This window comes from Artibeus jamaicensis, unplaced genomic scaffold (assembly GCF_021234435.1).
Source record: "Artibeus jamaicensis isolate MK-2021 breed Jamaican fruit bat unplaced genomic scaffold, CSHL_Jam_final contig_415, whole genome shotgun sequence".
Classification (NCBI taxonomy): Eukaryota; Metazoa; Chordata; class Mammalia; order Chiroptera; family Phyllostomidae; genus Artibeus; species Artibeus jamaicensis.
Window position 1 is genome coordinate 34529677 of NW_026521823.1, and position 12328 is coordinate 34542004.

The 12328-nt window shown below is 44.6% G+C and overlaps 1 protein-coding gene across 8 annotated transcripts in view; it reads right to left on the reverse strand.

Annotated features, from left to right (window-relative positions):
- The window catches only part of DZIP1 (DAZ interacting zinc finger protein 1), a 47229-nt gene that overhangs the window by 1039 nt on the left and 33862 nt on the right, over positions 1-12328 (reverse strand). For 6 of the 8 annotated variants that reach the window (XM_053665621.1, XM_053665624.1, XM_053665622.1 and 3 more), the window contains 7 exons: positions 10954-11096; positions 7678-7840; positions 7036-7165; positions 6386-6439; positions 4854-5049; positions 3536-3673; positions 1692-1866 (listed from right to left, as the gene is read on the reverse strand). In XM_053665621.1, coding sequence (XP_053521596.1) covers positions 1692-1866; positions 3536-3673; positions 4854-5049; positions 6386-6439; positions 7036-7165; positions 7678-7840; positions 10954-11096 — 999 coding nt within the window. The remainder of the gene's footprint in view (positions 1-1691; positions 1867-3535; positions 3674-4853; positions 5050-6385; positions 6440-7035; positions 7166-7677; positions 7841-10953; positions 11097-12328) is intronic. The other 2 variants (XM_037132481.2, XM_037132479.2) reach the window with 1 other exon arrangement.

Here is a 12328-nt window from a genome sequence, read left to right on the forward strand (position 1 = left end):
TTCCAGGACCCTAGCAGGTGCCCGGCCTCTTCCCTGCATTCAGCACAGGGACAGGAGGGTGACACAGATCTCAGTTCATTTTTGTCGTTACTGTTATGGACTTGGAGTGAGTAGGTGGTAAGGAAAGAAGAACAAAATTAACAAACCAACTAGGAAGTGAACAGTAAAAATGGGTTTTCTGGAGTAAATGCACTTAAAAACTGTCTCAGGCCTTTTGAAATAGTATGGTTCCAAAAATTCCACTTGAGTTTGATTTTAGATCATTTTTATGTGTGTGCTTGTTATTTTGAGGTCACGGCACTGGGAGAAGGGGAAGGAAGAAATGGGTTCAGACAGACCTCTCTGCCCATGAACTCAGGAGTCACTCTACCGCAGACACAGCCTTGGCTTTGACACTGGTAGGATGGACATTCACACACAGCACTTCTGGTCACCTACTGACACTTCCAGAATGGAGGTCAAAGTTACGAGCTGACAGTGTGAAACCAAAGGCGCGGCTGACACAGTGGTGGAGGGCAAGGGCGAGGTCAAGGGTAGAGGCAGCGATGGTTCATTTTACAAAGAGGGGTGGGCGAGATACATGGCTGCACACGGCCAGAGCAACAGTTGACATGAATGTGTATTAATTCAAAATTGCAAACATGGCCCCAAAAATACTGGCGGGAGGGCAGGAGAGGTGCAGTGAGTGGAGATAATGGGCCAAATCTTCATGTGTCTGAGCAGGACATGAACAGCTAACGCCTAAAGCTGGTCCGTCTAGGAGTCGTGGTCAGCCCAGGACCCCGTTACTCGGGCAGGGAGGTGTTCAGCGGAGGGGCGGAGAGGATGGAAGAGGCTGGGCCGGGGAGGGGCCCTTCTCTCCGACGGGACTTTCACTACAAGTGACAGTTACTTTGATGAAGAATATAAATAGCATTTTCTAATTTTAAAAATCGAACGCATCAACAGTTAAGTCTCTGGACTCATGCAGACTCTGGGACTTATCCAGGGACAATTTCATCATTTGCCACTTATCCCACTGGCTATAATGTCACAAGAAAAATCTTCCTTCGAAGAAAATAAAAATGCTTAATACATAACCAGAATCATTCAGCAAGACTATGCCAAATGAAAGGCCCTATTCAAGTATATGATCAGAAATTTTAATTTCTATAGGGCACCCCCCATAAGGCGTATATATATTCACACGGGCATTTTGAAAACTAACATAAAATTTAGCCCTGGCTGGTGTGGCTCAGCGGATCGAGTGCTGGCCTGTGGAGCGAAAGGTCGCTGGTTCAATTCCCATTCAGGGTGCATGCCCGGGTTGGGGGGCTAGGCCCCCACTTCAGGGCATGAGAGAGGCAACCGACCACTGTTTTTCTCACCCATCATGTTTCTCTCACTCTCTTTCTTCCTTTTTTCCCTCTCCCTAAAAATAAATGAAACACTTAAAAAATAATAGAAAATTAAATACTAAAGATTAGGCCTGAAATTAAATAAGGATAACTAACAAATGCACACAGATCAGCAAGTTGCGTACATTCAGTCCTTATTAAAGTAACATAAAGCACCAAGGCTTCTGTTATGCTGACAGAGTGTTTTGGCCTGAGGATGCACCGATCGGCACAGTCTAATTAGGTGTTTATAAAGACCCGACATGAACAACCGGAAAGTGGGCCGAGCTTCTGCGCGACACCAAAGCGACAAACCTTCTCCCCTCGGCCCGGGGAGGACGGGCGCCCCCCAGGCAGTTGGCACTTGAGTGGCGTGGGACTCCTTCTTCACGGGAAGGGGTTCTCTCTGCTCTTTCCCGTCTTTCTTCCCCAGGGATTTGTCCTCCATCAGGGACGACACGTCCCAGTCGTCGTCGTCCACGTCTGAGCACTGGAAGACACAGGCGGAGAGCAGCGTCTCTTAAAGAAGGGGCGCCAGCGGAGCCCCTGCATCACCCTGTCGGCCAGACCCAGCTCCACCGGCACCAACTGAGAGGAAGCTGGGCACCTGCGGATCCCTCCGCTGGTCACTTCTGGGGCACAGTGAAGTGGAGTCAGAAGTCCGTGTTTTGAAAACAGAGGGACACCCCTCTTTGTTTCTTGCTCTACCAATCATGAATTTAGGAAACTCCAGAAACACTACATTTTAGAAGTAAAGTTAGGACGCTCCTTAACATAGGTGCCGGGCCGTCTGTGGAGCTGTTACCTGAGATAAATGACAATTAATCCCTAACCAGAAGGACCATGCATGTCTACCACACCCTTTCTAAGGAAGACAGGTGAGCTTGGCCTTGAAACACAAGGCTTTTTGTTCCATTTGGCTTGTGCAGCACAAATGCGGTAACTAATTGAAAACAGTTTGACAGAAGGCTCCAGATTCTGTGGATGAACAGGGAAAGAATCAATCTAAGTGAACAATCAGGAGAAACCGACTAGTGCTGGAAGCCTCTGTCAACCGCAGGAGCTGTGCCCGGAAACGCGAAGGGAGATCCATATCCACAGAAACACTTGCTCCTGTGTCCTGGGCGCCGACCAGCTCAGGATGCATGCGGGCCTCTCCTCTGCTCGGCTGCGGGGCGGGGAGCTCGGGCTCTGCTCTCGGCTCGGCTCGCACATCTTTTGGAAGGGTTTTTCTACTGACTGCCAAGCTGGGTTAAACTCTGAAGAGTCCGTTGTATTCCCAGGTCACACCGTGGGAGCAGAAAAGTCCCTGGACTCAGATGTAGAGATCCCAGATTCTGGGCAGTCACTAGGTTCCAGTTGGGAATATACCCTAGGAATCCCGAGACACCAGTTCAAAAGAACTCGTTCACACCCATGTTCATAGCAGTGTTATTGACAATGGCTGGGTGTTGGAAACAGCCTAAGTGCCCATTTGTCGATGAGTACATTAAAAAACTGTGGTTCATCTACACGGTGGAATACTACACAGCAGAACGAAAGAAGAAGGAATTCCTACCCTTTGTGACAGCGTGGATGGAACTGGAGAGCATTATGAAATACAAATGTCATATAATATCACCTATAAGAGGAACCTAATGAAAAAAACACCCTGATAAACAAAGTAGAATGAGAGACATGGAAACGGGGAACAGCTGACAGAGGAAAGGGGGTGGGGGAAATGGTGGGAAGGACGTAGTCAAAGAACATGCACGACCGACCATGGACATGGACACGGACAACGGGGTGGGGATGGACTATGGGGGGGCTGGACGGAGCAGGGTAAAGAGGGAAAACTGGGACAACTGGAATAGAATAAATGAGAATATAAAAGAAAACAAGTTTCAGCGTGCAAATCACCCAATATCTGCAAGCATCAAATAATACAGGGGAGAGGATTCTGAGAGTCTGGAAAGCCTGATAAGCAAGCATATGACGTGCTATTACCAGTTATCACTCCACTATCTCTGACTGTCTGTGGAAGGGGAAGAAGGGCAGTACTGAAAACGAGCAAAGGTAAAAACCTCACCCTCTACATGACGAAAAATAAAATTAAGGTGCGTTCATTAAAAGGTGAAATTCTCCATGTACGTTTAGCAAGTAAAAGTACTTTCTTTCACCTTTAGTTCTTCTTTGAACTCTCGTCGGAGGAAAGCCTCGGCGACATTAATCCCACCGACTGGCCTGCTCACATTTCTTTGATTTGAAACCGTCTTTTCAACTTTTTCAGCTAATGTTTTAATGGCGGTTCCTGTGGGACCAATAGAAAACAGGAAAAGTGTTTAAAAACTGGTCTCTATCTTCAGTGCCAAAATAACCCAACAAACAAGTCTGAAAAACTCTTGGCTTTGCAAGTAATGGTGTACTATCAAAATAAACTCAAGTGATGTATTTTGGGAGGTTAAAAATGTTACATTAAATTACTTATAATTCTTTTAAAAATATAATGACCCTGTAGACTAGGAGTAGTAAAATTTTCATTTTAAACCAAAGGAGGATGGTCTCATACTGATCAGAAACCTTAATTTCAGTGAGGTAACCTGAACAAAAGAAATACTCACCTGGGTATTTTCAAAAACAATATTAATTATTTTAAAGGAATTACTTAATAGTTTACGCAATTACATGAATATACCTATATATAAATTATATGCAATACAATAAATGAATTACAGCTGATATGGTTAAAACATACTTTAAAAATTACTTCGAGAATTTCTTGTTGAAAAAGTGAACCTGCAGCACCTTGGGCAGGTGAGCAGCCCTCACAGACGCGGCCCTGACGCCCCTTCAGAGCAGCCCCATCTCGAAAAGGCTGCGGAATGTACTAGAAGAGCCATTCTCAGACACCCAGTTTTACGGGTTGATTTGTGTCTCTCCAAACGCATATGTTGAAGCTCTAGCCCCAGCATCTCAGAATGTGACTTCATTTAGAAAATAAGGGCCTTTAAAGAGACAGTCGAGTTGAACTGAGGTCACTGGGGTAAGCCCCAGCCCAGTACGACCGATGCCCTTACAAAAACGGGACAGCTGGACACTGATACGCTCACTGAGGGAAGTCGATGTAATGACACACAGGACGACGGCCATCTGCAAGAACAGAGCCACAGGACGGGTCCCTGTGGCCTCCAGAAGGGACCAGCTCTGCCACCCCTGGCCTTCCACCCTCTGGAACTCTGAGACGAGGCATTTCCTTTGTGGGAGCTGCAGCAGCCGCAGGAAACTAATACACCTGGGCGTTCCTGACTCCCGCCTCTTCTTCCTCCTGAACATCAAGGTGGCTAAGCCCCGCCCACTTTCCGGGGCAGCAGCAGCTGTGCAGAACCCATCCTCCCCTCAGCACCCGTGCAGCCCAGACTGCCAGTGAGTGGAGCCCCCGGTCGAGAGCCACTGCCCCCCATGCAAAGTGTCCCGAAGGATTCTCAATGGCGAGAGCTCACCTGTGGGCTTGGGCGAAATATCCGAGTCCTCGATTTCACTTCCTTCCGTCCAGTCAGTATCACTTTTGACAATTTTCCTTGTGAAGCCACTCTTGCTGCTTTTGGATGACTGCACGAGAGGTAAGTCTGGGGACGTGTAAGCCTGGATGAGGTCACCAGCTTCCAGCTCCTCCTCAGAGCTAAAGGGAGGCGTCCTAAACAAAGCAAAGCCCAGACAGGGCGCAGGGTGCCCAGGCCTCAGGCTTTGCAAGTGACATGCCTCTCAACGCGGTCGGAGGTAATTCCCAAGGTGCGTAACTAACGCCAGTTTGGCCGCCGGGCAAGGCCCAGGATTTGTGCAACAGGCTGAGGGGTCATTGCAAATCTAGACCTGCCACCATGGGGCGTATTTGCCAAAATGGAGGCAAGTACGGCAGCGTGCCTCTAAACCCAAACTTGTATATTCTTAACCTTCTTGGTTAAGAATATACTCACCTTGGGTGACTTTTTACTCACCCAAGAAAACTATTTCTCAGTGGGGGGAAAAATAGTTTTGGCAATAAACTACTCCACCTTTTAAAATAGGGTCATTATTTATAGCTTATCTTTATACTGCATCTTAAAAAGTGCTGTTACAATCTCGTTTGTGATATTGGCACATGAATTGTCACCCCATTTAAAGGTGAAATAAAAGTTCAGAGCAGTGCTCATTCACCTAAAAAGTACTCACTGAGCACATGGATTCCAGACATTGTTCGGTTACCCCAAATCCCAGGAGATAAAGCTCTTCCCATGACGTTATGTACATGAAAAGTGGTTTTGAAGGGTAAATCATTATTTAGATGGTCCTTAATGTCTTCTATTTTTACTGTCTCTACTACATATATACACGCATAAGGCCCCCAGGAAGAGATTGAGAGGATTAACATCTCTGGAATAAGTCAATAATGATGACATTTAATTAGGAAATCAGTTTTACTCATCACTAATAACAACACCTATAATGCATTGAGTGCCAAACACCGAGGCCCAGCCCTTCTCCTATGTTCTTGTTAAATCATCAAACTATCCTGTGCAAAAGGCAGCACCAGCCCACCTTACAGATAAGAAAACTGAGGCTTCACATTGGTACGCAATTGAATCGATGGCACAGAGTTAGTAAGTGACTGAGGCAGGAATCTTCGTGTCCTAAGAGAGCCTTGGAATGGTAAAGTACCACCTGACCACACTGCCACGGATCCAGCCGTTAAAAGTCCTCACCATGCCTTTCATTTATCGAGCTTGTTAAAAATTACTGGACACGGAGGGGGATAATGGAAGGAACCCGGGGTGGTCCTGTCTCCATGGAGGCCACAATGCAACAAGTGCTACTAAATCATGCAATAACTAACGAAGAAACAAAGAAACACCCCAGAAGAATAACACATAAATTATGACAGTCAGGGCTTCGGTTGACGGTAATGCCCATGGTGGTTTACAATGAAAGGAACGGCCAGTGAAAAGGGGTTTTTAAATGACCTCCCCCTGCGCCCCACTGCCCCAAGTACTCACGTAATACTGGAAGACTTCCTGGGAAAATGATCTTCTATGACATTTTTCTTAATTCTAAAAAAACAACAGAGAACTACTTCTAAGCAACCTGAGTCCATAATGTAATTTAATACCAATTTCTATGGAATATGGAATGGGTGATTTTTGCACTCGATGTGCATTACAGAGGATGAGCAATGATGACTCCCCACGTACCAGTGGGAGGTGGGTGGGCGCGGCAGCTGTGACTCTGTGGCCCTGGACACTGCTGTGGGCTCCGTGTCTGTGTCCCCCTAAACCCACATATTGAGTCCCTACCCCCCCGAAAGTGACGGCATCTAGAGATGGGGCCCCTGGGAGAGAATTGAGTTTATCTGAGGTCACAAGGCTGGGGCCCCATGACGGGGTTAGTGTCCTTGTAAGAAGGCAGAGGGCCCAGATCTCACCCCCGTTGCCAGGCCAGGGCAGCCAGAAGGCGGCCGTCTGCCAGCGTTGGAACGGACCTCTTAATGACCCGGCTGGCACCCGGACCTCGGGCGTCAGGCCTCCAGAAGTGTGAGAAAGTGAATCTCCGTCATGTACACTGCCTGGTCCATGGTATCTCGGTAGGGCAGCCCGAGCTGACCAAGACAAACACTAACAAAAACATCTTAGGAGTGGAAAATACTCACTTTGGAACAGATGTTCTATCCGTGAAAACGGGTCTTTGTTTGACCAACTGCCTGCTTTTGGGAGGAAGCTGTATTGCTTTGGGTGTTTCTCCCGCTGAAAAGGCGTCCAGTTGAGAAGCACTGTTCCTGTCTGGAATAGTGTATCTCTCGTGAGTCTTCGTTGCAGGAAAATGCAGGAGAAAGACTACAATACTGGCTGTGCTGGTGCTGAAATGAGCAGCCTGTCTCCAGGGTCTAGAGCCCACACTACAATTTTTTTTTAATGTGAAAACAAAATTAGCCCCGGCTGGTGTAGCTCAGTGGATTGAGCATGGGCCTGCGAACCAAAGGATCGTGGTTCGATTCCCAGTCAGGGCACATGCCTGGGTTGCAGGCCAGTTCCCAGCAGGGGACGCATGAGAGGCAACCATACATTGAAATTTCTCTCCCTCTCTCCTTTCCTTCCCCTCTAAAGATAAATAAGTAAAAAATCATTTAAAAAGGTGTTTTAAAAAATTAAAAACCCCAAAACATTTACTGGTTCAAACAGTAATAAAGTTTCAAATTAAGTGCCAAAGTTTGTGAACCATTTAAAATCATGAAAAGGTGGTTCTGTCTCACTCCCCTCTGCAGAAATGAAGCAGCAGTTCATGAAAGGCTTACCCGAAGACAGTGATATTCTCTCATCAACTTTACAGCTGACCTGATGTTCAAGGGTTTCTCGAATTTGCTGGAAGTTAGGTATCTGTCTTTCCAGATCACGTCTTTTTGATTCCATGGTTCTGAGCACTCTGTGCAACTGATCACTTGAAATACCGCGTGTATCCTGAAGGAATAGAATGTTGAGTCGATCAATTATCCTGGGGTGTTTTTCATTTCAAGTGCATTTGTCAGCATTCACTGGGCCAACCTTTCATGCTTTCTGCCGCATGGGAGGTGGAAGACGCCCCAATATATAACATCTTGTGTGAGCCCCAAAAGGAGCTCACGGTGCAGTGGGCATAGGAGACACATGATGATCGTCTGTGGCTGGTTAGCGGGACGTGGCTGTGGATGCACAGAACACGTGTGTGACTGACTGTCCAACAATGCAAGGTGTATGGTAGGGACCAATGAGCCCACAAGGGCAGCAGGAGTTCCACAAAGAGAGGCTATCCAAGGCGCCAGTGGCCAGAGGAGGTTAAAGGGCAGGACCAGACTGTGCCCTGCAGGATGGGTGGAGTCACAGTGAAACAAGGGAGGATTCCTGTGGGTAGGGCCTGGGGCAGGGCAGGAAAGGCAGGGATTGAGGCAGAAGTAGTGGAGGCATGTCCAGGAACTGGTGCAGACAGGGAATGAGGAAGGAGCAGAAAAGGGGACTGAATGCCAGCATGCAAAGCTTAAAGATTATTCCATAAGCAAAAGAACGCCATCAGAGGCTTTCAATTATGAAAATAGCATAATTAAAAAGGTAATGTGAGAACATTCATCTGGATTTGATGACAGAAAAAACTGGTTAAAAGTCTGCTCATTCAGGAACAGTGGCATACGTGCTCCCGAATCCATCTCCCCAACACTCCCCCTCCTCCAGGTGTTTCGGGCTACAGGAAGTGGCCCCGCCATCCACCCAGATGCCCCAGATAGAAATCATCATCAGATCAAGTGCCACCTCTGGAGAGACTGAGGAATTTTCTCTGACCTCATTTATTCCATCCCCTCTTCTTTCTCTTCATTGCACGTCCCACAGTCGATCCTCATGGACCTACTATCTGTCCGCATGAACAGTTGTTCACTGCCTATCATCCTACAGCCGAATGGAAATACCCAATACTGTCCTGACGCCAATCCTTCCTAGTTAGTACGCAAAATTTAGGGCCATCCCAATTGGAATCCCAATAGGGGTTACTCTGGAACCACAGAAGCTGTTTCTTAAATTCACGGGAAAACAAAATATGGGAGAAGTGCCAAGAATTTTTTGAAATAAGACTAATGAACAAGGCATGGCCTATAGCAGGTATTAAAATGCAGGACAAAGCTATTGCAATTAGATCAGTATTCTGTCGGCAAAGGAATACAAAAAAGCAGGATGAAACAGAGGAAAGTCCAAAAAAATTCCAAATGTATATAGAAATTCCATATATGATAAAAGGGCTATTTCAAATAAATGGGAGAAGAAAGGATTGTTCAACAAATGATTTTGGGACAACTGATCCAACTGGAAATAAGATTAGATCTCCAACTCATTGCTTCCAAACTTAATTGTTAAAGCCCTGATAGAAAAACGAGGCAATAAACGTTTTTATAATCTTGGAATGAGAGGAAATGTCCCAAATAAAACATAAGACCCCCAAACCATATGCAAGCAGCCAACATGGAAACTATGATGCAACTCACACAGGAATTACTGACATTCACGAATGTGTTTGATTTCCACTCCCTGAGGGCGGTCAAAATCCACCCGAGAAGAGTGGCAACACTAATGTGAAGCAACGGGAACTCACACACTGATAGGGATAGTGTAAACTGGTACAAACTTGATAGTGTAAATTGGTACAAATTTGGTTACACCTATTCGAGTGAGACCTGCATACTCTTAGACTCTGCAGTCTCACTCCCAGACAGGCGTCCACTGAAAGGAATGCCCACGTCCGCCAAAAGCTACGTGTACGAATGCCATGGTCCAACAGAGCCTCGAATGAGAAATCCAAATGTCTGTCAACGGGAGTATAAATAAAATGTACATATTCAGTCCATAAACTACGACACTACAAATCACTGCTAAATGAAACTGCTACGAATCTTACAGATAAAATCATAAGCAAAATAAACCACCTATAAAATGCTACATGACATATGATTTCACTCATAGGAGGTTCAAGGACAAGCAAAATTAAGTTAGAATAGCCATTGTTTCTTGTTGACTAGTAAGGGATGATATGCACTAAGGAAAGACAAAGAGTGTCTTCTGGGGTATTGAAAATGACTGGTCTCTTGATCTGGGTGGTAGTTACAGATCATACACACACACCCATGCACACGAACTCAGATAAATCCTTATACACACATGTATACATACATATGTATACAGAAATACACATGGGAATGCACATGCACACCTATATAGACATGTCTGTATACACAGACCTATTTACACAAATGTCACACACATTCATACACATAAACATACATGCACATGCATGCGCACAACCCACTATACATGTGCACATGCCTGCACACACATGTATGTGTGGACAAAAGCAGGTTTACAATCGTGAGTATGCAAGCCGCAGAGTTTATTCTTGTACTGTTATTAATTATAGTATTTGTTTCCATGCTAACAACTGTAAACCTACCTTCACCCACCCCTGTACTTTTGCACACAAACATGTATGCATACACACATATGCAGTCAAACACACGTGTAGGTATACAAATTCAAGTTGCTTCCTTAAGATTCGTGCATTTTATGTATGTCAATAAAAAGGTAAAAAGCAAAGAATATGTATATTTCTATCTATCTATCTATCTATCTATCTATCTATCTATCTATCTATCTATCACATGTACTGGAACCATTCAACCTGGCAAAAACATCGAAGTAGAATTCATTCATCAGTTCATTTAACAAGGACTGCTTAAGTGCCGACGCTGTAGGAGGCAACAATTTGGAGGTAACGGCAGCACCGCTGCTGTCCAGGTGCCAACCCGGGCTCCTTCCTTACTAGCTGTGACCTGAAGCAAGTCCCTCCACTCCTCTGTAAAATGGAGGTGATATCGTCACTCGCCTTAGAGATTTGGGTCTATGTTTAAATGCTTTAACATCCATGAGGTTCTCAGAACGGCGGTGCTCTAACCTCCAGTCTCCTAATGTGGACAGAACTCACATCCCTCCTCTCATCTCTGATTCTTTCTTACTTAGGAAACAAAACCAGCAAACATTCCAAAAATGAATGCACTTACTGCATTAATCCCTAAGGTTTCCAATTTTCGCACCAAGTTCTGCTCCAAGATTGTTCTTATTTTCTTAGTGAGAGAAGGGTTATTCTTCAAAGCTTTCCTGAAATGGTTCTTGTGGTTATTTAATTTCTGTTCATTTTCCCTTCCTGAAATGAGGTTTTAAAAAATGTGTTAAGAAAGAAACAAATACATTAACTCTCTAAATATAAAATGATAAAACACAACTTTTAAACATCCAGTAAGCATTTGTAATCTTTTCAGTTTGGGGATATTTTAGTCATTCAACGCGGTATATGATGCTTAAGGACTATACTTTAAACATTTTGTTAAGTCAGGTCCAATACTTCAAATGTCTTTAAAGACTCTTTCTTAATCATGTAACCAAACTATAGCTGGATAAATAATGCAAGAAACGTGTCTCTAAAGAAGCACAATGAAAAACAACCTTATTTAGAAGTTTAATGTTTTATTCTGAAATTATTTTATTGCTCCTGAATAATTCATTTCTCCTAAATTAAGTTAGAATTTATGTAACATTTTAAGAAGAAAAAGCTCAATGTATTTTAAATAATTAAGTTTTAATATAGTAAATGTAGTAGAAGTTGAGTTGATATAAAATTTCAAAATGTGAAATTATCCCTCTTAAAATATTTACCAAAGTGAAAAAGAGGTTAACAGAAGTCTTAGGCAAAGCACCCTTTGTTTAAAACAACCCTTAATTAAAAAGAAAGAAAAAATAACAGGCCAGGTTCTTCTAGCTTTCCCTTGCCCATTCCTCTTTTATTCCCTCCCTCAAACATGCCTAGTTCAAGAGATTCCTGAGAAGGGGTATAATCACGTGACCTTGAAGAAGCATCCTACGTCAGAGGAAATGGAAAGCTTAATGAAAGAGACCTGATGCTGGGCAGTTACGACCCCTCATTAAGGTCCAAAGGCAGATCTGGGAGGCACAACAACGCCTCTCGTTTTGGAGTCCGGCCTTCTAGTCTCTGAGCAAGGGCATTTCACCGAATCAGGGTGGCACCAGATGCCACGGCCTGGGTCTGGGGCTGTAGTCACCCCTTTCCCCTGCGGCCTCATCTACCTCAGCAGGTAGATTTGTAGGTACCAGGGCATCTGGATTTGCAGACCTGCTGCAAAGGAGCAAAACTCCTTTGGTTAAGATGTTTTCTAAATGCTAGTTCAATTCCAGTAGTGAAGAGTATGTCTGTTCATCAGCAAACAGTTTTGCTGACAGCAGAATTAGTCAAATTACTATTTGTACCTTAAGTAAGAGGAAATATCCTGCATGATGATGCTTTTCTATACTTTGCTACTGCAGGTTGCTAAATCGAAATTTTGTATGATCACATCTGATTAAAAGTCACAAGTAATCTTA